Source organism: Trichophyton verrucosum (assembly GCF_000151505.1).
Source record: "Trichophyton verrucosum HKI 0517 chromosome Unknown contig00943_1.f1.exp, whole genome shotgun sequence".
Lineage (NCBI taxonomy): Eukaryota > Fungi > Ascomycota > Eurotiomycetes > Onygenales > Arthrodermataceae > Trichophyton > Trichophyton verrucosum.
Genome location: NW_003315212.1, coordinates 14,295 through 37,917, shown reverse-complemented (window position 1 = coordinate 37,917; position 23,623 = coordinate 14,295). Strand labels below are relative to the sequence as shown.

Below are 23,623 nucleotides of genomic sequence, written 5' to 3'. Positions count from 1 at the left end.
GCTTTTTATTGCTCGTATACCTTTGTACCTGAAACTAACTGTCTCCTTTGACAGACCTGTTGGTTACCGCTGCCCGCTGTCTTCGAGTGATTGAGACGAGGAAGATATATTCTCGCCTGGTGCTGGTCTCCCTTTTCCTTCTCGCAAGCGTTCTCGACGTTGCCTCTCATCCATCTGTCGGCGGGGGGTTGGTCCCTTTATTTGCATATCACTACTTACCCTCTCGGGCCCGACCTCTCTACTATTTGGCTCTCTTACATCTCGAAGGCTCCCATCTTCTGCGCTGAGACCCAACATAACTAATTCACGATGGCGTGGCAAGCGGAGGAGAGCACACTGGCGCAGCTGGCGGGGTATCTCAACGACACGTTGAATGCGCGAGATCAAGCAGTGCGCAAAAATGCAGAGCAGGTGAGACATCCAGCTTTATATTGGGTCTGATTATAGGCATTTTTGAAATGATAATGGCAATTCTAACGGCGCTGGCAATACAGATGCTCACGCAAGCTACATCTTCTCCTGACTTTGTCAATTACCTATCATTCCTACTGCGAACTCCCCAACCTCCTGCTGCCGTTGGCTTTGATATTAAGGGATACAATGTCGTTCGAGTAGCTGCTGCTATGAACCTAAAGACAAAGATAAAAGTGGCCTACCAGTCGATACCTCCAGAGGCTTTGGCGTACTTACAAGCAGCAAGCTTGGTAGCTCTGGGTGATGAATCTACCCATGTTGCGAACTCCGCAGGTACAATCATGGCAGAAATGATCAAACAGGGTGGGATATTAGGATGGCCAACCTTGCTTGAGGAGTTGGTGTCATTAGTAGGGAATGCCTCTGCTTCAGTTCCAAGCCGTACTCAAGAGGCTGCAATGACTGCCTTGCAGAGAATATGTGAGGACAATCATCGACTTCTACAAAAGGAGATCCAGGGACAGCAACCAATCCATGCCATTTTGCCTAAAATAATGGAGTTCACCGCAAGCTCTGTACCAAAAGTCAGGACCATGGCCTTGTCGACAGTTCATATGTTCATCGCTCACAAATCTCCCGCCCTCATGCAATCCCTGGATACTTTCCTTCAGTGCCTTTTTAAGGTAGCCGAAGATCCTAATACTGATGTTAGGAGAGCCGTTTGCCAGGCCTTTAACCAATTAGCAGAAGTTGCCCCTGAAAAATTGATCCCCTATATTGACGGCCTGGTCAACTATGTATTGATGCAGGAACATAGCCAGGAAGACCCAGAACTGGTGTTGGATGCTTCAGAATTCTGGATAGTTGCCGGAGAAGAGAAACAGTTGAGGTCGGCGTTGACTCCATACCTACCAAAGATTATTCCCGTCTTGCTGCAAAATATGGTTTATGACGAAGAAGAGGCCGCTCTGATTGCAGGAAAGGCAGATGACGCTGATGAACAGGACAGACCCGAAGATCTAAAACCTCAATTTGCAAAAACAAAGTCTGACCGATTGGCTAGTGCAAAAGAAAGCGAGGATACCTCCAACGGTGAAAAGAAACCAGCACCTGAATCTGAAGATTCTGATGATGATGATCTAAGTGATGGAGAGATCGAGGATGATCCCGAGGAAGAGTGGACAATAAGAAAAAGCTCTGCCACAGCTCTGGATATTTTCGCAACTGTATACCATCAGCCTGTGTTTGAAATTGTTCTCCCCTATCTTCGAGAGCACTTGAAGAACCCTAGCTGGGCCCATCGCGAAGCCTCAGTACTGGCGCTCGGTGCCATTGCTGATGGTTGTATGCTAACAGTTCAACCTCACCTACCGGAACTCATTCCCTACCTAGTATCACTCCTGACGGATCCAGAGCCAATCGTTAGAATGATCACCTGTTGGTGTCTGGGTAGATACTCCGGGTGGGCTGCACACCTTGAGCCCGCTGAGAAAGCCCGTTTCTTTGAGCCGATGATGGAAGGAATGCTCCACCGTATGTTGGATAACAACAAAAAGGTCCAAGAGGCTGCTGCATCTGGTTTCAGAAGTTTGGAAGAGAAGTCTGGGCCGCATATCATTCCATACTGCGAACCAATTCTTCGCCAGTTTGTGCTTTGTTTCGACAAGTACAAGGACCGAAACCTGGACGTTCTCTATGACTGTGTACAGACTCTTGCCGAGTGTACAATGTCTGAACTAGCAAAACCTGCACTTGTATCTATCCTTATGCCTTGTCTCATTGGAAGATGGAACAAAGCCGCAGATGAATCTCGAGAGATATTCCCGCTCTTGGAGTGCCTTGGCTACATAGCTAGCGCTTATGGGCATGCCTTTACACCTTTTGCACCACCAATATTCAGCAGATGCACCAAGTTGATATATAACACCATTATGGAGTGCAATGCCTTGGCTAATGGCCAGACAACCGAGGAGCCCAACAAAGATTACTTCATTACTTGCCTGGATCTCATCTCTGCTATTATACAAGCTATTGACCGCCAGAAGAGTGAGGAACTTGTGGCAAGCACGCAGCCATCCTTCTTCCAACTTCTTGCCTACTGCCTTCAAGACCCATACTACGACGTAGGTATGTCAGCGTATGCGGTCCTCGGTGACTGTGCAATGGTCCTCTTTGAACAGCTACAGCCATTCTTACCCACCATAATGCCGACACTTCTAAAACAGCTTGATCTGGATCAATTGGCGGACGAGGACTCATCAACCGGGTTAAGTGTGGTGAACAATGCCTGCTGGGCGTGTGGGGAGATATCCATAAATGCAAAATCTGACATGGCCCCTTACGCAGAGAACCTTTATACCTTACTATACGCCATTATGATCAACGAAGAGATTCGCGATTCCGTCACCGAGAATGCTGCTATTGCTTTGGGACGCCTTGGCATAGGGTGTGCTGAGCAATTAGCTCCACGTCTGGCACAGTATGCATACACTTTCCTGATGATCATGTCAAACGTGGAATTTTCGCGAGAGAAGGTGGGCGCCTTTGCGGGATTTAATCAAGTCCTTAAGCAAAACCCGCAAGCACTGGAATCCTGCCTGCCGGATTATTTCAGTGCTGTTGCATCAATGACAGATAAACCCTTCCACGCCCCCGAATTTGATGATTTAGACCAGTCTACCAGACAGGTACGTATATGATCATCCCTTTGCTTTGGGAACGCTTGATGTCCCACCAGGAACGATAGAACTAACACGTATCTTATAGGTTCTTCAGGGCTACAAAGAGTTGATCCCTGACTTTGCAGCTTTCATGGGAACACTGGATCCAAATGTGGCCTGGAGACTTCAGACAGCCTACCAAATATAATTCAGGCTATCCAGCCATCCACTCTATCTCTCTATTAACTATCTTTTGCATATCCTTACGGCCAATCATGTTATAGGTTATATATCTGTTTTCCCCTTACATCCCCAAAACTATTTCACCCCTCCCTTATCCTCTATCGGCCCTTTTCCCCTTTATCCATCAAACCGCCTCATGACTCCCCTAGTTCTCCTCCCATTGATATCCCTTTATCCTTAAAAATGTAGTATCTGAGCCGTCGGCACATAAACCCTTTCTTTCATTGGCTGGGGCGTCAAAAGAAGATGACGGGAAAACCAAGGATAGTAATTTTATGCCCTTTCCTTCAAGTCAAAAGAAGTAAATAAATAAAATGAATGAATGAATACATAAAATAACACAAATTATTCGATTGATCCCGGTGGGGGTTGGAGATACGGAATCTATTTGTTAGTGTTCTTGGAAGAATATACACCTCCTGTTGACAAGAAAACGGTGGAACTGGTCTTTCCATTGACATCAGTTACAGGTGAGAGGCATTAAGTACCTTGTGTGCTCCCATTTTTGCAAAACAAACATTTATCTGGTGGCCTAAATTCTATCACCAAAAATTTGTTGGGTTCCTGTGATTCATCTCCAGCTCGATCCCGCGTACGGAGTACTGAGAGTACGTATACGCTGAACATCTTAATCTATCTTAGAAGAATCCTAGCACGAGTTCTCACTATCTGCTAGTTCTTGAGTTTATTGTGACGTTTTAATGCTTCTCGAACCCCCTGTTCTCAACACAGTTATCACCCGTGATCGGCCGTTTACAAGCCCTTTTAACTACTGACTAGTTAAGGCGGCCTGATCTCCGTGTGCCCGAAATGCACTGATTATGCCGTTTTTACAAGAAATCTCCGATATGTTTTCCCAAGTACATATGCATGCCCCATAATATCCCTCCCGTCCAGCGTGCCATTTGAAAAGGTCGCATCTGTTGAGATTCAGTGTCTATGTATCATTGCCATCAAGGAACCAACACTTCACCAAACAGGAATGGCTCCCGGACACGGAATGTTCGTTGGGCACGAACAGCATTCTGCTCGGTCTTCTAAGAATATTCGGGGTATATTTCTTTCCTTGTATTGGCTTCAACAGCATAGATTTCGCAATGATGCATCTGAACGTAACATTCAGGGTAACGTGATATTAGAAAATTGAGTGTTGAGGTTATTAGGTATAGGGGTAGAAACCCGAGACAAGTAACCCTGGTCTTTTGAGCCCTGCAGACGGCCGCGAGTCACGGCAGGAAAGGCGTCCTGCATTTCACAAATGCATCACATTAGATGATGACGACGTACGTAGGGAGCTGCAACTCGCAGATATCTTAGAAGTGTGCGGACGAATACATGACCGACCTCCGCTGGTGGAAAAGCTTGTAAACGACGCATGCGGGCGGGGGCTGATTCTGTCTGTTTGACACACACATCTCACTTCCTTTTCCCCCCCTTTTTTGCATTTTTTTCTGGAATAGGCCACGAGATGGATTATTACCAGGCGGGTATGTTTGCAATCTTGCTGGGTAGGGAGCGTTCGTGGGGTTGACGGAGGGGAGTACTCAGCCCTGGGTAATTCGGCAGGCGGCTTACCAATTTCCTCTTCGAGAATTGAATCGCCAAGTAACTAATGACTGTAACCATACTACTACCGTGGATGCTCTGCCATCCCGGGGAGAAGACGCGTTGCCTCATTAAAACGCCTTGGAAGAGACATCTATTCTAGAATAAAAGAGGCCGGCCGAGGGTGTCAGCAAGCCACGCCACCACTCCGCCACCTGGGTTGTTGGCTTGACTGGCCTAACTAGTTGGTTACCTGAGAATAATGAAAGAAGGCAAGCAGACGGAGCTGAATGGTGGTGATATCAAATCGATCCAATCCTGACTGGAAGCCTTGGCATTTGAACGGGGACGGAGACGGAGACGAGTAAGAAAAAGGAAAGACGGGAGAGGTTCGGATCGAAGTATGCCATCCACTTGCGCATAGATTCGCATACATATGTAAGAATGGAGTTAGCGACGATGGTTCATGCCCTCTTTCGGGAGGCCAGCTTGGCCCACCTATGAAAGGGACAAACGATTTAGCGTGAACGCAGTTGTAGTCATGACGGTTTGAAACCTTCATGCTTCATGGGTCCTCGCAAGCAGTCGCTTGAAAGTCACTTAAGAAAATCAGGTTCTCGTCTGGTCCTAGGAAGGCTCGAAACATTCATCCCGTTTTAGTTGAACAAGTACTCCGTATCACGAACATGTTCAGCTCAATACAAGCAAAAGATGCCTAGAGAGTGGCAGTAGTGGGAGGGAGAGGCGAAGGCGGATACAAGAGCTATTCGAAATTCGTCCGAATACTTTATTGGATTGCAACATAACTAATGGTTATGCTTGTTTGTGCTCCGCCACCGCCCTTTAGGACACTCCCTGGTTATGGGATAGGACCATGGATTCAGATTCGTGCGTAACAAAGGTCGCTACAGTTATCAACACAGAATCCAGAGTTCGACGGTGCGTCAATCGGGTGGTTTTGCATCCTGTGTACTCCGTACGGAGTATATAAATAATATATGCTAACAACCCGCAAGGGACGGGCCACACTGCGAATTTACCTCATCTGGCTGACAAGGAAGCCCACTTGGTCGAGAATTAAGCTGAGCTAACTAGCCAGAACAGGCGATTGGGGGAGTGTTACCCGTTACCTGCCAGCGAGAAGTTGAGAACTGCGAATGGAGCTCTTCATATGTATGGAGCGGGAAGCATGTGGTACCGAGGGCCATAACGTTAAGTAATGTACGTTTTATACTCCGTATATAGAAGACGCATTCTGACTCACACATTAGATTTCCTGCAAAATGCCATCCATCAATCAGCATAGTCATGGCGGAGGAGTTGGATTCTTCAGAGTGGAGGCCGCAGTTCTCCAACTCGGCCGACTCACTACACGCTTGAAATCGACATATACTTAGTTCGACCCCACGCGCAATACCGTTGTAGCTATCCATATAAACAGGCCATCCGGTTAATATAAATACGCTATCTGGTAAGATCGAGACTGCATCGGATGCCTGGTATTCCGTGCTGGATAGAGAGGGGGGAAGGCGGCAGGAATTGTGGTTCAGGGGCTGCTTACATAAGTGTGTTGCCTCTAAAAATAGACGGTTGCTTGGTCAGCATATTCGTGATTGGCTAGGCGGTTCCTCGAGGTCAGCGCGGCAATATTTCCGCGCGCTAAACCGCTTTCGTAGCATTTTGGGTGGGGCTTCGGTAAAACCGGCAAGGATCCGCTCGTCCCCCACCCAGTGTTCCGGAACGCGCCAAGCGGCCGATCGCGTGGTCCTGCACTGGCCCCTTTGGGAAAATTTAACCGATACACACGCCTGCCATGGCGGCATATAGTTTATACCACAGCGGGCTAAGTATGTATCCTACATCTTAGTGCTTGGATGGGCAGCGCCTGGAAGAAGAAACGTTCGAGCAGCATCCGCTCACCCGCGGCGTTATTTTATTATTTTAGTTTTGTGGTTGCGAGAAGGACAAGCTGGGGCACATTATGGCGTTCGCGGATATGAAGAGCGCTGCCTTGTCGGCTCGGCTTCTTCTTTGGCCCGGTGCAAATCTCCCCGAGGTCTGTCAGCCAGTTTCATCGTGCCTCTCCTGCATTAGTGGCTGGCCCCCCGATAAGTATTGAGTCGACGATTGCTTTTTTGGATATTATTTTGACGCCCACCAGTCAATTTGGATTGCCGATCGCCTGAAATCGATGAATTGGGTAGTTACTTTTACCACGCTAAAGCCAGGTGAATTTGCAGGCATTGGATGGGATTGCATGCGAAGCTGGATAGGCTATATGCATGAAGCGCGGTTATACTCTGTCAAGGTTGGCATCATAAGACAGCTTGCTATCCGCAATATCTAGTTGAAGCTGGTCTCAACTTGTCCGACTAACTAGGGAATGGATGGTGGTGTCCTGTCCAACGTGGCGATTCCAGTGCATGGGGATGCACTCCGTACGGGGTAGGTTGAGCGGGCAAAGTATCTGGTGAGGTAGGACAGGTTTCCCCTGGCTGATACGGTGCGCATCAGTCGTGCAGCTTCGCTTGCTTATCAAGATACCTAGCTAACTGCTTCGTACGGCTGCCATGCGAGGTGGAGACGGGAGGCTCTTCTACCGTGGAGATGCTCTGACGTCCTAGTTCTATTCTTAGCAGCGTGAACTGGTGCCATGAGGTTGTACCACATCTGGAGATGATGAGTGGACATTTGTGTAAGTATATGCATGACAGGAAAGATACACGAAACACCCGGAGAACGCGGAGATCATACAATCATACGGAGTAACGCAGGCCACAATCCACTCCAAGAGGCTGTTTGCTTCAGGAGAAATTAAGACTGTAATATTTACCTTCCCTTTCTAGTCTCACTCTCTTAGCACATCAACCAATTTTGGTGTCAGGCTGAGCCTTGAGCGAGAGAAGACTTAAAGGGGGCTCTTTATGTTGTCTGTGGCAGCAGGTCTCCCTGCCTGTAAGTAACTAAAGGTAAGACAAAAAAGGAACGTCAGTAAGGTGGTGGTCAGCCAAGCGTGTACTCTTTCAACTTTGTATCGGTGGAAACTCACCCACCTTCAAGTCAAAAAGGGTGGCTCAGGATGTGGGTGAAGGTTCTTCTGTGGAGGGAGGCTGATGTTAAAAATAAACCAGTGACGCACATGGCATTGGATGGTTGCATCTTAACAAGCGAGGTTGGAATGTAACTAAAACAATGTTTCTGGAAAAGAAGGGCAGACTCATAGTCCTGCCAATATAGGGACCATCTTTCGCAAGAATGGCCAAAAAAAGAGGTTGCTGCCTGCTTGAGGCTAGTGAGAGTAGATCCAGTATGGAGTAGGGAGGAGGGTAAGGGAGAAATGCATGGAATCTCCGAGCTTTGAAGAAGTAATATAATAATAATAATGTGGTTATTTCGAGTTGTTTTAGCTTCCAACCTTATATGAGAGCCTTTTACGGCCCACACCTTCGCGAGCCTAGCTACTTCGAGCTTTTAGCAACCCATACTATATCCTGGCCTGAAGAAAGGCGGAACAGGGCTTTCCTTTTCCTTTCACTAGCTACCCCTTTTCCCTCATCGTCGTGAAAAAATCAGTAAACCGTACTATCCAGATATGAAAGAAGAGATCAGCCTTGCTTTTACCTTTTGTGCAGTACCACCCGTAGCCCGCGTCGTTCATTGCCTGATTCTATCGAGTTGAGAAATTTGGCATGCCAGCAGCCTGCTGCCAAAACTGCAATAATGGTTGCAGTGTGGAGATAAAAATAGTATGGGGATAGCCCCGGACTGTCATAAATAGCACAGTTTCTCATCAACAGTATAACCAACTCTCCAATTGTCCGCACGAGCGGGAGGGCCACACCATGAGTCCACAGCGCCATGGTATTGGGAGATTTCAGGACCTTCGGGAGGGTCTGGGCTGGCTGATAGGTGGCTTGCCCTGTGCAACGTAAAGTATCAGCTTGTTGAAGTACATTCATCCCCACCGCCCTTAATTCCGCTTCCCTATCATTGGCATTTTCTGCTTTGATCCCCACAGAGACTTTCTTGGACGTTTTCTTTTTCTTTCTTTTTTTTTTTTTTGCTACTTGGCTCACCTGCATGGTCTGTGTTGATGAAAGAGTTGAAAGAAGGAAAGTTTACGTTGGGAAGAACTTCTGTATGTAACGCTGTTTTTGTCCAGATGGCAAGGCGAAAAACTGTTTGATTCCCCTCAGCCGACCCAGTCGGCTATCAAACCTTCACATGCGCCCTGTACGTGGAGATTTTTTGCCAGCCTATCATTATTCCTGCAGCTGGCTTTTGGTCAGCAGTAATCCCTGTTCGATTTCTCGCTAGCACATTGAAGGGTTGACACACTCGGCACAGAAGGAAGCAAAATATTATGGCCCGCTGATAGGTTTACCAGAGGGAGGTAGGAAACCTAACCTATCTCCCATACTCTTTATATCAATGGAATTGTGAAGATGGAAATCCACGTGTGCATCACATAGAAATCGGCACACGCGATTATGATATACTTACATCGAAACGTGGTATCCCACCTTATTGAAAATGAACAAATGGGAGAGACGATGCGAGAATTTAAGTTAATAACGTGGCTGGGGTTTTCGGGCTGATAGATGAATCGTCACTGGCTGGAATTCAGCTGATGCAGGTCGTGCAAATAAAGAAGCGGGAAGACTGTTGAAATACGAAAGCCTTCCTCAAGGGGAATTTCCCACGAAGGAGGAGAGAAAAGGGGAAAGCCTTCTAAGAAAAGCTTCTTCTTCGTATATGAAGATCAATCTTGGGGATTGTGCGCTCCACAGTCAAGTAATGGGAAGAATTATATGCTTTAAAAAGTGGTGATGTGGGAAAGGGTCTGAAAACGATTGAAGGAGGAACATTTCACACTTTGCACATGGCTGAAGGTGGTTGCAGCGCAACACGGAACGACGTGGTTCCTGCCGGGTTACCGGCATTGGCCCTTACGCAATCAAGCTGAAGTTGTGCGGCCATCCCTTATTATTTTGTCGTAAGCAAAAGCCCAATCTGTCAGTTTTCACCGCCGGTCTGAGCAAGCAAGTTTTGTTTGGCCGGTATCGCTCAGAATCGATTGGTCAAGAGCGGCTGATATTGACCTTGGCATACGTCCGAGAAACCCTTGTTGGAGTTTGGCCTTTATTTTAAGTGTATTTTTGCAATGAAATCTTGACGCTCGGTGTGAATCATTCCGGCCATACAGTGGAATCGGGCAGTCTTGCCCCTTGCTCATATTTGCGCTTTTTGCCCAGAAGATTGAACACCTTAGCATAAATAGACGTGAGCGTTGTAAGTTTCTCGAAATGCTGATACAAGGCCCGTGTATTGAAAGAAATGGTCCAATCAGTATTCTTGATCTCAATCTTAAACTTTCCCTATCAGGCAAGTTTGCAGTTTAGAAATCAATCACAGCTCGTATAGCAATTTCCAGATCAGGAAAACTACGGCCGCTAACAAAGCAACATGCCGAATCTTAAATTTTCTTTTCCCAGAGTGTCGATGCAAGGGGACTTCATGGAAAAGAAAAAGTAAGGCATCACACAGTTCTTGGGAGTCTCAGTGTGTCCTTGTCCTGTCACGACCAACAAATGCTTCTTTGTCACCAGAAAAGCACTGTTGGCCTCTTGCAAAGGATCGACAATGATAGCGGAATGCCCATTGTGATTCCATCTCGCATGGCAGGGAGCAGCCATGTTTCTTGACATCACAGCTACTTCTTACTTGACGTCTTCCTGGTCGGATCCGGATGCATCGACCCAGCATTCGCTGTATCGGAGCCCTCGCGCTCCCGCGTCCCTCCTCGTTCCGCGAGATCCAATCCAACGGGTCGATTCGCTTATTCTTGCTTGTGCTAGCCGCGTGTTCCTCAAGCTCAAATTACAGAGTCGAGTGGTTGCCAAAGAAACATGTGCCTGTCAAGGGAAACGGGACGTCTGAGCTGGGTTGCCACGCACACAGCAGTCGCACAGTCTCGTCTCGCGACGGGCAGGCAGGCTCCAAGAGATAATAATAGTTCCCTCATGCACACATGAAACACGTTAAACTCGAAAAACTTTGCGCTAGCTAAGCGGCTAGGGAGCCGGGATGCTCTTCATCTCCTTGAAGCCAGGCAGGCAGGATATCATCTGATGGGCAGGCTTACTGCACGCAAGCCACCACCTTGTCTTGTTTTCTCTTCTCGTCCCTCCGCGCGTTGCTTTTTCCTCCTGTCCTATCTGGCTTCGCAGCGGCATACCGGAGAAATTGGCACCTGGAGAGAGAGGAAAGGAATTCTCAGGACGCCGCCCTCAGTCCTGTTGGGAATGCTGTACTCTGTCCCCCGTACAGAGTGCTCGCCTGGGAGTAGTACTCTAGTAGTAGGAGTCGACGGTGACGTTGAAGTTCGAAGTTCGACGTTGAAATAACAAATGCCGACTTCCGAAATGAGATAGATTAGTCAGCCCTGGTCTTTTTGTTTTGACGACCTTCCATCCAACAACAACAACATCAGCTCTTCGACAACTATCAGAAGCACCAGCGACACCCACAACACACACCGTCGGCTCCGTGTCCAAAGAGCTGTTCGAACGCGACGACACAAGAATGCTGATCCCTCCATGGGCTGGAGGGTGAACACCAAGAGGCCAATCATGTGGGAACCTGATCGGGAGGCCTTGAAGGGCCCGTCCCGTGCAAACCCTGCCCTTGATTATGCGGAGGGCTGGAAAATTGCAGAGATTGGAGGGTAATGTTCATCTCTGTTCATGCACATTTCTCCTGCGCATTTCCCCTCGTTTCTTTTTTTTTTTTTTTTTTTTTTTTTTTTTCATTTATCATCTTGTAATTTCTGTGGTGTAAATATATATGAAACGACGGATAATTTCCCCTAACTATTTTTAAATTCTCCTGACTGGGTAACCTACTCACTAACTACTTCGAAGCAAGCAAAAAGGAGCAGAGCGTTGCCATGGCCATATTGCGAATGCTCCTCTGCATGTTTGGTTTGATGGAGCGAAGTTGCAGATCGACAGGTTTTGCTGTGACAGGCGTTCACAAGGCTCTTCTCTCAAGTTAGTTGTCTGGTCCGTCACACTAAAGGGACGCTTATCAACTAAAGGCTGGGATTAGCTCACTAATCCTCCCAAGAGCCGCTACCAGCGTTCATCACGGTTGGAGTTTCAAGTTTGAAGAGAATGTTAAAAATTACGTCGCCAATACATGACTAGTAACATCGCGGGTCAATGACTGGCCGTGCGCCGAAGGTAGCAGAAGCTTCTGCTCCATCAACAGGTCCAGCGGTTCATCCTCCCTCCTCCCCCCTTCGGCCCTTTGGGGCAGAGCGAGGGGGGAGCCTGACCTTCGATACCATCAACTTCGCTCCCACTGGAGTTGATTCTTCCCGACTTGCCGGTGCTGAACTTTGTCTCTTTCCCACCTTCTCGTTTTGTACTACCTCCTCCCCCCATAGCCGACGGTGTGGATAAGATCTTGTTCTCCACGCTTGACAAGAGATCGATGTCCACAACATAAGCAGCTCTTGTTGTTAATATGGCCTCTCTCGTTTTCATCCAGCCGCTGAGCTGACGAGACCCAGGGTTCGTCTTCCCTGCTTGATCGGCCTCCCTTTTCCACACATAATTGTCTAGGATCCCTCGAAGCCAACCATGCGGGTGCAGTCCAGCAAGCCAGCTGACCATGGTCGGCCGGCCGGTCGGTATCGGTATTTTTCCCATTTTGTACTCCATGTTCTCCGTCCATACGCCGTCACCCAATTCACCCTGGCCCTTTTTAACCTCTTTTTCTTTTGCTATCACTTCTGACTTTTTCCCATTTTCTTTTTCTCCCCTTTTTTTTTTTTTAAATTCCCTTTTGCATTAATTTTCGCTCGCTTCTCCTTTGTTTTTCTTTGCCTTCTCTGAATTTCTTTTTTTCATCCCCTTGCTTTTGCCATGTATATCTCAGCTAACTTACCTTGTCACAGATTTGGCGGATGCCACATGGTAACTCAGCAGGCGCATGCCTTGGGCGCAGAAGGATGGCGGAATCCTTGTACGCCTCTCAGCCAAACGCCTGTTTAGCATACTTCTCCGTTTCTTCTTGGATCCATCCCCATACTGATTACATCTGGCTCAAATCTTAATTCGAATTCCGTGGCTCCCATGTTACCATGTTTATGTTCAAGAGTGATAGTCATGCTCTTTACCACTCAAGAGCAGACCCCGTCCCCTGCCACTGAGATCCTCCTATTCTTATTTCCCTCCAATGGCTGCTCCCGCCGCCCGAACTTTCTTGTATCTTCACTCTCTCCCCCCTTTTAGGCGTCCTAAACGTTTTAACGTCTTGGTTATTCCTCTCCCCTGATAAACTTTCGCCTCTCCATCCTCTCCTTGCCTTGTCTTTCCACCCCAGCCTGGCTTTGGATCTCTTCTCTGGTCTATAGCCCAACTCGAACTAGCGTCCTCCCCACCCATGCGTTTAAGCTCCGCTCTCTTCCTCCTCTCCTCTCCCTCTGCAGGCCTGTAAGCTTGCTTTTTTGTTACTTTATTTTTTTTTATTTTTTATTCTTTCTCCTCCGTCCTTTTCTTTTTCTTTTCTTTCTTTAGTGTGCTTTTTCCTGATTTTTGCTTTTGCACTTCTGTCATACCTTTTGCTGAAGTATATATCTTGACCCTGACCAGGATCATTCCGCAGAAGAAAAAAGAGGGTCCCTATTCATCCGATACCCTTGACACTTATTTTCACGGTCTTGAGGTGGTGTTCCATGCTTTCCTCTCATCATATTTATCCATTGAGATACCTTGTTCTGCATCAATTTTCTTCGATCTCCATCTTCATACCCTTCATCAAATAACCTCGTCTCAGCCGTTACTCGCCAGCTCGTGTTTAAGCCTCGTTGATATATAAGCAGCAGGGTGAAGATACACGGGGTACCGGAATTGTTCATTTATACCCAAGAGAGAAACCCTCGAGGTCTTCAACCTGACCAGTGCAGAGCCAAAAGAGACCCGAGGTTCCGAAAAGAGATCCAGCTCGTCGGAAGAGTCGCCGACGGCCTGACGCTGTTGGTCTTTGGAGCCTTGCTACAGAGGTACCGATACCTCTACAAAAGCCGTAGGAGCGAAGAGTCCCAAGGCCGCGGAATACTCAAAACATCAACCAGCTCAAACGCCTGTGACACTGTTTGAAGAGGGCCAGAGATCTAAACCAGCCCGTTCCGTGTCTCCTCTATTACTACGACCCTGTTTCTATTTATATACCTGGCCCCCCTCTCTCATTGAAATCATCTTAGCCCAACGACGATATATCTCGTATTACACCCTTCCTTATATACCTTGATTCAACCTCCTCTTGTTGCCATCACAAAAGCTCGAACTTCTATACCATCTTCGGCTCCAAACTCACCTTCAGCGAGTATCAACAACCAAACCATCTTTACTTCCTAATCCTCTCATCTATTCACAATGGCTGGACCTGGTGGTGGACCTCCTCGAAAGAGCCATACCAAGTCTAGAAAGGGTTGCAAGACTTGCAAGAGAAGACACATACGCTGTGATGAGACCATGCCGCAATGGTAAGTTTGATCCAGTCGTTTGGACTTTTTCTCTAAGACTGACTTGGGCGTTGTAGTCGAAACTGCACTAAGCATAACTGCAGATGCGATTACATGGATAATGTTCTTGCTCATGATGCCGCCAATAATGCCAGAAGCCCAGATCTTCTTATGTCTCCGGAGATCGAGCTAGAGATTCAGAACTGGCAAAAGTCTGGAAATCCTCCTTTCCCTGAGTTACAGCTTAGCACTCGAGCTTATTGGTATAAGTTCTCACGCACGGATCTTCGACTCATCCACCATATTGCGGGTTTGTCCATCGACCTACACCGAAGAGGCTACAGTAACTGCACTGTATGGGCCCAGAAGATGCCCATGTAAGTTGCCCCACAGTCAAAGATGCAAGCTCTTCCATGATGAATCCTTCTAACTCTTCCATAGCTTCCTTACTATTGCCTTGTCCAATGACTTTGTTATGAGTTCTATTCTGGCATTATCTGCTTCACATATTGCTTGGATGACCCAGAATCAAGACACTGAAAATCTTGCCTATCATCATCGAGGTGTTGCTATCAAGGGCCTTCAAGAGGCAATTAGCTCATTCTCACGCGAAAACTCGGATGCTATTCTTGCATCATCCTTGCTCTTGTCATGGCAATCCACTGAATGGTCAGTAAATTTTGCATGATTATATAGTTGTTGCGTTTAGCTAATGACTTCACTACAGGCGAGGGTGGGCATCTCTTCAACAAGGAGTTTCAACAGTAAGATTTCAGCTCATACCCCTATATCTCTACCCTTGATAGGGACCTTTTTTAACCGGTCATTATTTCAACAGGTCTTGAACTCGATGGAACCATGGTGGAAGGAAGAATCTGAGCTGGCCAGATTTATGGATGGCCAACGAGCTTTTCGAAGTGCTCGAACTCCCTTAACGCCAACCTACCCAGGCAGCATGGGCCATTTTCCGAACGAAGATATCATGAGACTGGATAGAGTTATTGTCAATCTACAGAATATCCATCAGCGAATTTCTCATAACCAAGAACACTTCCGCAGGATAACGGACTTACTTGCCTTCACTCAAAGGTTGCGAGATGAACTACCTGTTCAGTCTCCGGAGAAGGCCTTCGAGAGGCTCCAGCCCCTGCGTATCTGGCTCTTTTGGCTCCCTTCGGCAATGTTGCGAGGTGGCGAAACTGATCTCGGAGCTCTTTCCGTGCTCTCTCAGTTCTTCGGCGTTGCCCTTGCGCTGGAGCCACTCTTCCCAGAGTTTGGCGGTTCATACCTTGGCTCCATGGCGGTCAACCCAATCGAGGAGATCAGACGCATTCTATACCATAGACGTGCGGCGAACCCATTTGCACCTGAGATACAACTCGCTCTCAGCTTGATGGATCTTCCAGCAGAAACTGTAGCCGAGTACCGCAGTCGTCTCCAGTGGTCACCAAGATCATCCTTCGACGGATATCCTACAGGATCACATAGCCCATATCACCATGCGCTTCCAACTCCCCATTTGCCTCACCTTCCAGCTACATCTGCGGCCATAGTCAGCCCTACCACCACTGCCTACCCAGCATATACCACCTCACCTCTTCACTCGCCCATGACTCCAGCCATCGTCGGTTCACCATACCAGATGTCCAATGCAATGCTTCACTCAAGACGCCACTCTCAAGTATATCCATCACCCACGCTTCACCACGATCCGGTAGAGGATCGTATTCCCGAATATAAACAACCAGAACAGCCTGCGATGTTCAATCCAGCTTATCTCGGAAATCTTATCAACGGGGGCCCGACAATCGGGACGGAATACCATGATTCTCCCCCAGTTACTGTGACAGGAGGGTTGGTCGCTCCGGAACTCTGCTGGACTTGATACTAGATGTATACCTGTCTACGTTATCAAGTCCATTTGCACAAGCACAAGCCCCAGACATACCCTCAGCCCATTTTTGATATCGATCGCAAATCGAGAACACATAGCCTAAACAAAACAATGTAACCAAAAAAACAGAAAAACCTGCCCTCTTTCCCCTGCCTTCTATTTTCACTTCTTGTACAGACATTTTTCAAAGCTCCTTTCCCCCGCTTCCCCCCATCGCCTGGCTATTGTTCACAAATCGTCTATCCGTCGCTCTCCTACAAATACAGGAAAAAACGGTCCGGCTGAGATTCATGTTCTTACTTCTTTCCTCTTGGGAATCTCCAGGCACCACCACCTCCATCCTCAACGCCATCGCGACAGTTCATCTAGCGCCAACATTGCCACACCACCTACCTCCGCACCGAGACCGACAAACACATTCTAGACTTGCTTTCGCCATATAATACCCTTATTATTTCTTACCATTCCATATACGATGACTTGACGACTTATCCGAAACAGTGTGATGGGGATATATATAAAAGGGCCAGAGGACGAATGGAAAGCATTGGCTTGTCATTCAACGACAAGGGCATTTGGCGAATACATCTCATAATGCGTCATTTTCTTTTTTGTTTTCTTACTACTGTACAGCGTTTTATACCGGTTCATACTTTTTCATCAGGGGATTTTGTTGGTTCTAACCTGCCGTTTAGATTGGGGTTCTTCACTTCTTGATCCATATTTATTAATATTTACATATCTAAGTATTTATATACGCTTATAGTGACGTTTCCTTCAGGACTTATGTGTTCCATTCCATGGGATTAACACGATACGAGTTTTATTTTGCTTAAGTAACTAGTTAATCGAGGAGAGGTCTTGTTTCCCAAGTTTCTTCATTTAAGTATCTTCGGAGACCAGATTGACCGACGCTACTATCCAAGCCGGTTTGAGCGTTTGGATTCTGTCCGTTTGCTAGTTGCTTTCTTTGCATCTTCTATCCACTTGTCATATTCCTCCGTACCTTGCTTTAACTTCATGCCCACAACCCCCTTCAAAAGCTGTCCTGTAAAGTCAATAAAGTTACACTTTCTCAGCGAGTTTTCCCAAGCCCAATTTTCTCTCTTTCTCTTCTCTCTATCCAGCATCTCTTCATCCCCAATCTCTTGTGCACGTATCCTCAAGTCCCTCACAACAGCCATGAGATTGAATCGAATCTCTCCTTCGGGGTACCGCCCAATTCGTCGATGAAGAACATCAATAACCTTCTCCGGGAATTCTTCTGAACTGCAGGGTCCATGAGTTATTGGATGTGGTTGTAACCCGTCCAACTCGTACAACTTGCCGCCAAAGGGAAGGTAGGCGATGAAATGGTATAGTTCTGCATCTTCTTCTGATGGAGGTGGGCGCGAGGTTTCGTCTACAAAAGGAGACGAGCGAGCGAACAGATTATGGGCGCTGCGGATCCGGGCTGAATTGCTCAACGTTTCGCCCCTGAGGTCAGGAGGGAATCCGGTAGTAAACTCCTTGAAAGAACGTAGCTCGGAGCCAATGTCGATTCCCCTGGTGGATGTTGATGGGCTGTCTTGGTTGAGTATCACAGATAGGACCGCTTGTGTACCACAAGCATTCTGTATCGTCTGGGCAGCAAAGAAAAGGCCATCTTCAACCGCTCCATGATCGTATTTCCCGTCTTGAGGATTGGACGTGTTTCTCGACTGTCCACTAACCCATTTGAATAAAAATATAACGCCGTATACGGGACTATATCCATATAGTCAGCAAAACAGAGCATTTCCAAAAGACGCCATTTTAGAACTTTGGGAGAGGCGGTTGACCTTAAGGAGCGTATTGTGTCAGCATCCAAAGATACCAATTCTTCAAACTGGACATCCCGTACTCCAAGATTCTCTACCAACGCAGTAAAGACCCCCTAGAGCCACAATGTCAGTATGCGACGCAAAATCTTGAGATTAACAGCTACCAAACGCACCTCATCTGACTCGATGGTGCTCCACCCCCCAGCCTCTTCGGACATGTCGTCAAACTTGTAAGGTAGCTCGCAATAAAACTAGAAGTCCTCTGCGACCCTCACCGCGTATATATTATGGCAGCTTAATGCGCCGGTATGATGCGCCCAGTGGTTGCAATGGTGGTCTTTGGTATTTCTGGTTTCGCGTCTCCAAACTTCGGAAGTTGATGTCAGAATATTCCAAACACTGCAAACACTGCAAACACTGCAAATTTAGTAACTAAACTTATCCCGCATTGAGGGAATGCGTCTATAGCAATTGTTTGTGTTTGTTTTCGACGCTTTATGCTGGATGACGGCGAGGAGACAATGGACACAGTAAGGAAACTGAGAAGAGAAATAAGGACATTCAATGGAGATTTCTCACCACTATATAACTATACAAGGTCAAGACTCCAACTATAACTATAATACACCAACTAAAAAGAGAATTTGTAAATCATATTACACACCATGTTTCAAACAGAGGTATAGTCTGTGAGATACAGGATACCGGCCTCAAGCATCCACCAAGACGTAATCTCATGAGCAAATTTCAGGACCGGGTTTTCCAGGGGCATCGGAGCTTTCACGTCACTGGGCTGCCACATCACGGTTTGTGTCTTGAAAGTGATCTGGCCGTCGTTTCTTTCCAGTGTGGTCACCAGTCGGCCACGAATTTGATTGAGTGCCATCCCAAACTCGACCCTATCTTGCTCTCGGCACACTACAGTGTATGCGCCACAGACAACGTCGCCTGGCTCGAAATTAAGTGATTGAATGTGAGACGCCTTGAAGGTCTTACGGGAAGACTGATCACAATTGAGGCTTAAAGCATATGCTTGTGGAAAACGCGAGAAGGCCGTCATATTTCGTCGCAAATACCGGGTAAGTATCTCCTCGTCGGCAAGTAATGGGGATATGTTAATGCCCAGGGTAGAGAGTGAAGCTACATCGTAAACGGCGCGGGTTTTGCTTGCAGCGTCCTTGTCCTGAACCGATTCCGGCATCGACTTGACATCTTGAAGCGGTAGGTCTGCCAGCGATCCTCTTGATGTAGAATGCCGGACCTTGCAGCCCAGCCGGCTGTGTTGGTATAGGAGGAAAGCAGTTGGTGCGCCGACTACGACTAAGACTGCAGCCGCGGTCGTCAGCGCCCGTGGGTAGCGTTCAAAGAGCTGAGAGATGACGGACATCCTATCTTCGAGGAACTGCATTGTGATCTGCATGGAAAAATCGGTTTATGGTCCGGAGTGGGTGTTGTCGAGTGGGAAAGTTCTATCACATCCGGGCATTCGTTCTGTGGCCAAAAAGATGACGCTATTTATAGTGACTTTCTAGAAAACATTGCATTAAATTATGCAGTAATTGTGCAATATGCATAAAATATGCATAATTATATGCATAACTCAGATTTAGACCGAGATAAGATAAGATAGAAAGCTTAAGTCGTCGACTCCTGATGGATGCGATATAAAAAAAAATACTGGATGGGCATCGGGGCAGACGGGATACTGGGGATACTCACAGCCTAACGGAGATGTTTCCTTCCAGCTTTATAAAAGAAATCAAAGGGTTTTTCTCCTTGCGCGGGGCTCAGCAACCTTGACTCGAAAATACCGGCTCGTAGTTCATATATATAGCAGCCCAAATGCTAAGTAGCTTCAGTCGTGTGGCGCGTGATATGCTAATGGCGAGAATATAAGTATATACATTGCGGGTGGTATTCAAGGTATCACTCCTGCCACCTTTCCCTTTCAACGCCATTGACCCTTAGAGATTGAAAAAAATCAAATGCCCAACCCCATGCCAGAATGCTCACGCTACCGGGCACCAATTTCCACATGCCGTAGTTCAATACCCGTCTGTTTCTTGTCCAAAGATTCTCCATTTTCACTTGCTTCGTCGTACTTGACGACGACGTGAGTGGTCATTCGAATACCGTGTTTCTCTGAATCACTGTCCTTATCAACCATTGCATCGACTCTCTCTTGCGATTCTAGATCCAGATCCAACTTCCCAATCCCTATACTAGCAGAGGTACTAGGATGTCGTGACCTGGATTTGTTGGGGGGCAGAGCGTTTGAAGGCAATGGGGACCATGCTCTGCTGAAGTATGGGTTCGATTGTTCTGCCCTCATGGTTGCGCTGATGACCGAAGGCCCGCTGCTATGTGCATGGCTGCTCTTGTGCTTGCTTGACCAGTAGCAGGAGTTGATAAACCGTTCCAGAAAGCTGGGGATGAGTATTGATATCGGCCTCCAGAGCGACGGCATGCATGCACAGATGATTGCAAGGTTATACTCGATGACCGTCCACACTGACGAGTTTATGTTCGTCCAGGGTGTATCAGAACGGGATGTTGCGAGGTCGATGGTTGTGATGCGGAGAACCGATGTTATGCAGACACTAAGTAAGAAAAATCAGTATATATGAAGTCAGGTAGGGCAGGGTAACAAGAATGTAGTCAATTGTGAAACACACAATAATCCGAGAGCAAACACCCCGCACAGAGCCACTTTACTCCTGTCCGGCAGCTGTAGCCGAAGTATGACTGGAATGGGCAGCAGGACGATGAACACGTCTGTTGCGATAATGAAAGACGCATTTGCGAACCAAAATGCAGCCACATTGATGCATGTTCCACCTCCTGGAGTCTTCTTGTCAAACGCATAAGGGACTGGGTTGCACTGGAAAATACTCGAGACCACGGTCCCAGCGGTAAATGCAACAATGACTGCGATGCCCGCCCAACAGGTGGTCTTGAACCAGGGTGGAATGAAGACCTGAAGGTAGAGAAGCAAAACGCTTATCTTCGTCAAGGCGCTGGTTATCTTGTAGAATATCTGTGCGAAATAGTATAGCTGCAGCGAACGGTTAGTATGAGCGTCTATCCTTGGGCTATGAGGGAAAAAGAGACACCCCATACCTTTAAGGACTTTGCAAGCAACTCCGGAGGTATGTCATCTATATGTTTGCCGAATGCCCACCCACATACTATGGAGATATTAGTTTATGTTTATGAAGAACAATTTGATAACAACTAGTGAAACTTACTGATGATCATCTGAATCGAAATGGTTTCCGCAAACACCTGGGCTCAGGCACACCGTTAGTCCACAGTATTATGCATTTCATGCTATATATCTCCAGTTGGCACAGGGAAGAAGGATATGCATGTATTCCATACCAGAGACCCCAATATAGTCCAGTCATCAGGTCTAAGGCTCTTTGAATAGTATCGCCGAGTAGCAACCCTCGCTAAAATGAATAGCGGCGTAATAATGGAGAATACCAGAGCTGGAACAGCCAGACGATCGGAAATGTCCTCGACATCCCCGTAGTGACTGAAGAGCGGCATTATGCCTCATCGAGATAGGACTTTTAAGGAATAAATCCAGCCCATTTGGATATATTGTGTTAGGACAGAGGGGGAGGCAAAGACAAAACGAAAAAAAAAAAGTGAGTGATATACAGACTGATAGAGAGGAGAAATAAGTAAAGGGTTTATCGTCTTACCTATGGCTATGCCTGACAGCTTTTCAGCGGGATTGCCAACACAAGCCTCAAAGAGAGAAGGTAGTAGGTAGCCATGGGTTGTCCTATAGGAGCTGGATAAAGGCAAAGGAGCAGGGGTTCGATTTCTCGACTCTATCCCACGCTGAACCAGAGCGCAGATTGGGATTCTGACTGGAATGTAGGGAATTGTATGGGCAGTGTTGCAATCATCCCATGTCATGGCCCGGGGGTATACATGCAGGGGAGGGTAGTCGGAATGAACACTTGACTAACTCGACAGACAAGCAAGGGGGGGTGTCTCCGAAGAGGATTCCTTGAGCCAGCAACCCTGCTTGATATGGGCTGAGTTGGCTGGCGGTTGCTTGCTTGCTTCCTTCGCATGCATCCTTCGAGCGGCGAGTTACTCCTGGAGCTAGTTAGCTGGAGCCAGGTGTCCTTCCTGCAAGAGTACTATTAATTGCCTAATAGTAATAACAGACGGGACAGCCCGCCATGTCTTTTCGAAGTCGAGAGCCGGAGAAACAGGTTATATTCCAACAAGAGCGGTTGGTTGGGAGACTGGTTCTTAACAGTTGAACCCTGCCTTTAGCCGCTCCTTGCACCCCACGGCAATAGCACAAGGGCACATATAGTCTGGCCACGCTTGGTATCCGCACTCACCCGTCAGCGGAGCGCCAATTGCCCTCCGTTGCCTGGGGGTCTGGCTTCCCGAAGGTGCTGGGATGTGTAATTAGTCTCTGCTTTTCTTTCAAGGGCCAAAAAGCAAGGCCCTGCGAGAGTGTTTCTCTTACGCAATTGATCGCAAGACATGTCGATCGGGCCCTCGAATGGAGCGCCAACATTTGAACTATTATTACTCCGTATGACTGCTCGAGTTGATATATAGCGCAAGCCGAGCTGACAGTATGTCCTCCCTTGGGGGTTGCACTTCAGATACGATACTCCGGGCAGAGAGCGACAGGTGAAGTGGAAATTAGCTAGTTGAGGACCCCATAGCTAACGACGGGTAACTAGCTAGTTAAGTACATATAACTGGCTAGCTAGCGAGTTAACTAGTTAGTACTAACCTCCTGCTGGCTGAGACCTTTTCCAGGCAATTACCGCTGGAAGAGCAGTATTATAGCCTTAGGAAAGGGGCAAAGGGTCTCCCAGTGATAGCTACCAAGGCAACAGAAGCTGTTCGAACAAAACTTGAACGTCAATTTCACAAAGCCGGACGAGTGAGACTGTAAGAAAGCAGGTTTAGACGGAATTCTGTGTGTCAGGACAAGACCCGGCATGGGGATTGCCAATATATTGATAAGAGATATAACTTCATGCTGGACTCAGGAAGCCGGGATAGGTCTACAGAGCACAAGAGGCCCGCACCCGCCACTTCAGAGCGATGGCTGACCGAGAGAGGGATCCCCAGCGAATAGCACGAAGAATCAAGGCGACTGACTCCCTTCTGTACGTTCTATACCGAGTGATTCTCTGGCGTCTTTGGTGCCTCCATCGTTGACTTGGCCCAGTCCAATAATCCCGTCGCCGAAAGACCTCTATGCCCAACAGCCACAGCCTCGCACAGAGAAGGAAACGAAGCAACTGGCTACAATTACCAATTATTAATAACTAGTTGGTGGTTACATGCTAGTTATCTGGTCAGCCCATACATTATGTTCATCACGTCCGGAGAGGTAGAAGAATGCTTAGACGAACCAGAAAACTGTAGGGAGAGCACAGTAACCACGAAGGACAAGGGAGAATCTTTAGAACACTGCGAAGGTGCTCCGTAATTTTATTTGAGCCCACCCATTTTGCACATGGATGGACGAAGGGAGCCT

The 23,623-nt window shown here is 47.4% G+C and overlaps 6 protein-coding genes across 6 annotated transcripts; 2 read left to right on the top strand and 4 right to left on the bottom strand.

Annotated features, from left to right (window-relative positions):
* Positions 1 to 464: 464 nt before the first annotated feature.
* On the top strand, positions 465 to 3,282 carry TRV_07245 (uncharacterized protein; the record flags this gene model as incomplete). The annotated part of the gene is made up of 2 exons (XM_003018694.1): positions 465 to 3,101; positions 3,181 to 3,282. 2 exons carry the CDS (start codon positions 465 to 467, stop codon positions 3,280 to 3,282), a joined length of 2,739 nt encoding a protein of 912 aa, XP_003018740.1.
* Positions 3,283 to 12,127: 8,845 nt separating this feature from the next.
* Positions 12,128 to 12,862, bottom strand: TRV_07244 (uncharacterized protein; the record flags this gene model as incomplete). Its single annotated transcript, XM_003018693.1, has 2 exons — positions 12,128 to 12,689; positions 12,816 to 12,862. The coding sequence occupies 2 exons, from the start codon at positions 12,860 to 12,862 to the stop codon at positions 12,128 to 12,130; spliced, it is 609 nt and encodes a 202-aa protein (XP_003018739.1).
* Positions 12,863 to 14,508: 1,646 nt separating this feature from the next.
* TRV_07243 (uncharacterized protein) lies at positions 14,509 to 16,279 on the top strand (the record flags this gene model as incomplete). Its single annotated transcript, XM_003018692.1, has 3 exons — positions 14,509 to 14,771; positions 14,836 to 15,067; positions 15,233 to 16,279. 3 exons carry the CDS (start codon positions 14,509 to 14,511, stop codon positions 16,277 to 16,279), a joined length of 1,542 nt encoding a protein of 513 aa, XP_003018738.1.
* A 926-nt stretch (positions 16,280 to 17,205) lies between these two features.
* TRV_07242 (uncharacterized protein) lies at positions 17,206 to 18,163 on the bottom strand (the record flags this gene model as incomplete). Its single annotated transcript, XM_003018691.1, has 2 exons — positions 17,206 to 18,034; positions 18,144 to 18,163. The coding sequence occupies 2 exons, from the start codon at positions 18,161 to 18,163 to the stop codon at positions 17,206 to 17,208; spliced, it is 849 nt and encodes a 282-aa protein (XP_003018737.1).
* A 309-nt stretch (positions 18,164 to 18,472) lies between these two features.
* TRV_07241 (uncharacterized protein) lies at positions 18,473 to 19,498 on the bottom strand (the record flags this gene model as incomplete). The annotated part of the gene is made up of 2 exons (XM_003018690.1): positions 18,473 to 18,671; positions 18,789 to 19,498. The coding sequence occupies 2 exons, from the start codon at positions 19,496 to 19,498 to the stop codon at positions 18,473 to 18,475; spliced, it is 909 nt and encodes a 302-aa protein (XP_003018736.1).
* Positions 19,499 to 20,104: 606 nt separating this feature from the next.
* Positions 20,105 to 21,642, bottom strand: TRV_07240 (plasma membrane protein Pth11-like, putative; the record flags this gene model as incomplete). Its single annotated transcript, XM_003018689.1, has 4 exons — positions 20,105 to 20,690; positions 20,766 to 21,171; positions 21,339 to 21,375; positions 21,472 to 21,642. The coding sequence occupies 4 exons, from the start codon at positions 21,640 to 21,642 to the stop codon at positions 20,105 to 20,107; spliced, it is 1,200 nt and encodes a 399-aa protein (XP_003018735.1).
* Between the last annotated feature and the right edge of the window lie 1,981 nt (positions 21,643 to 23,623).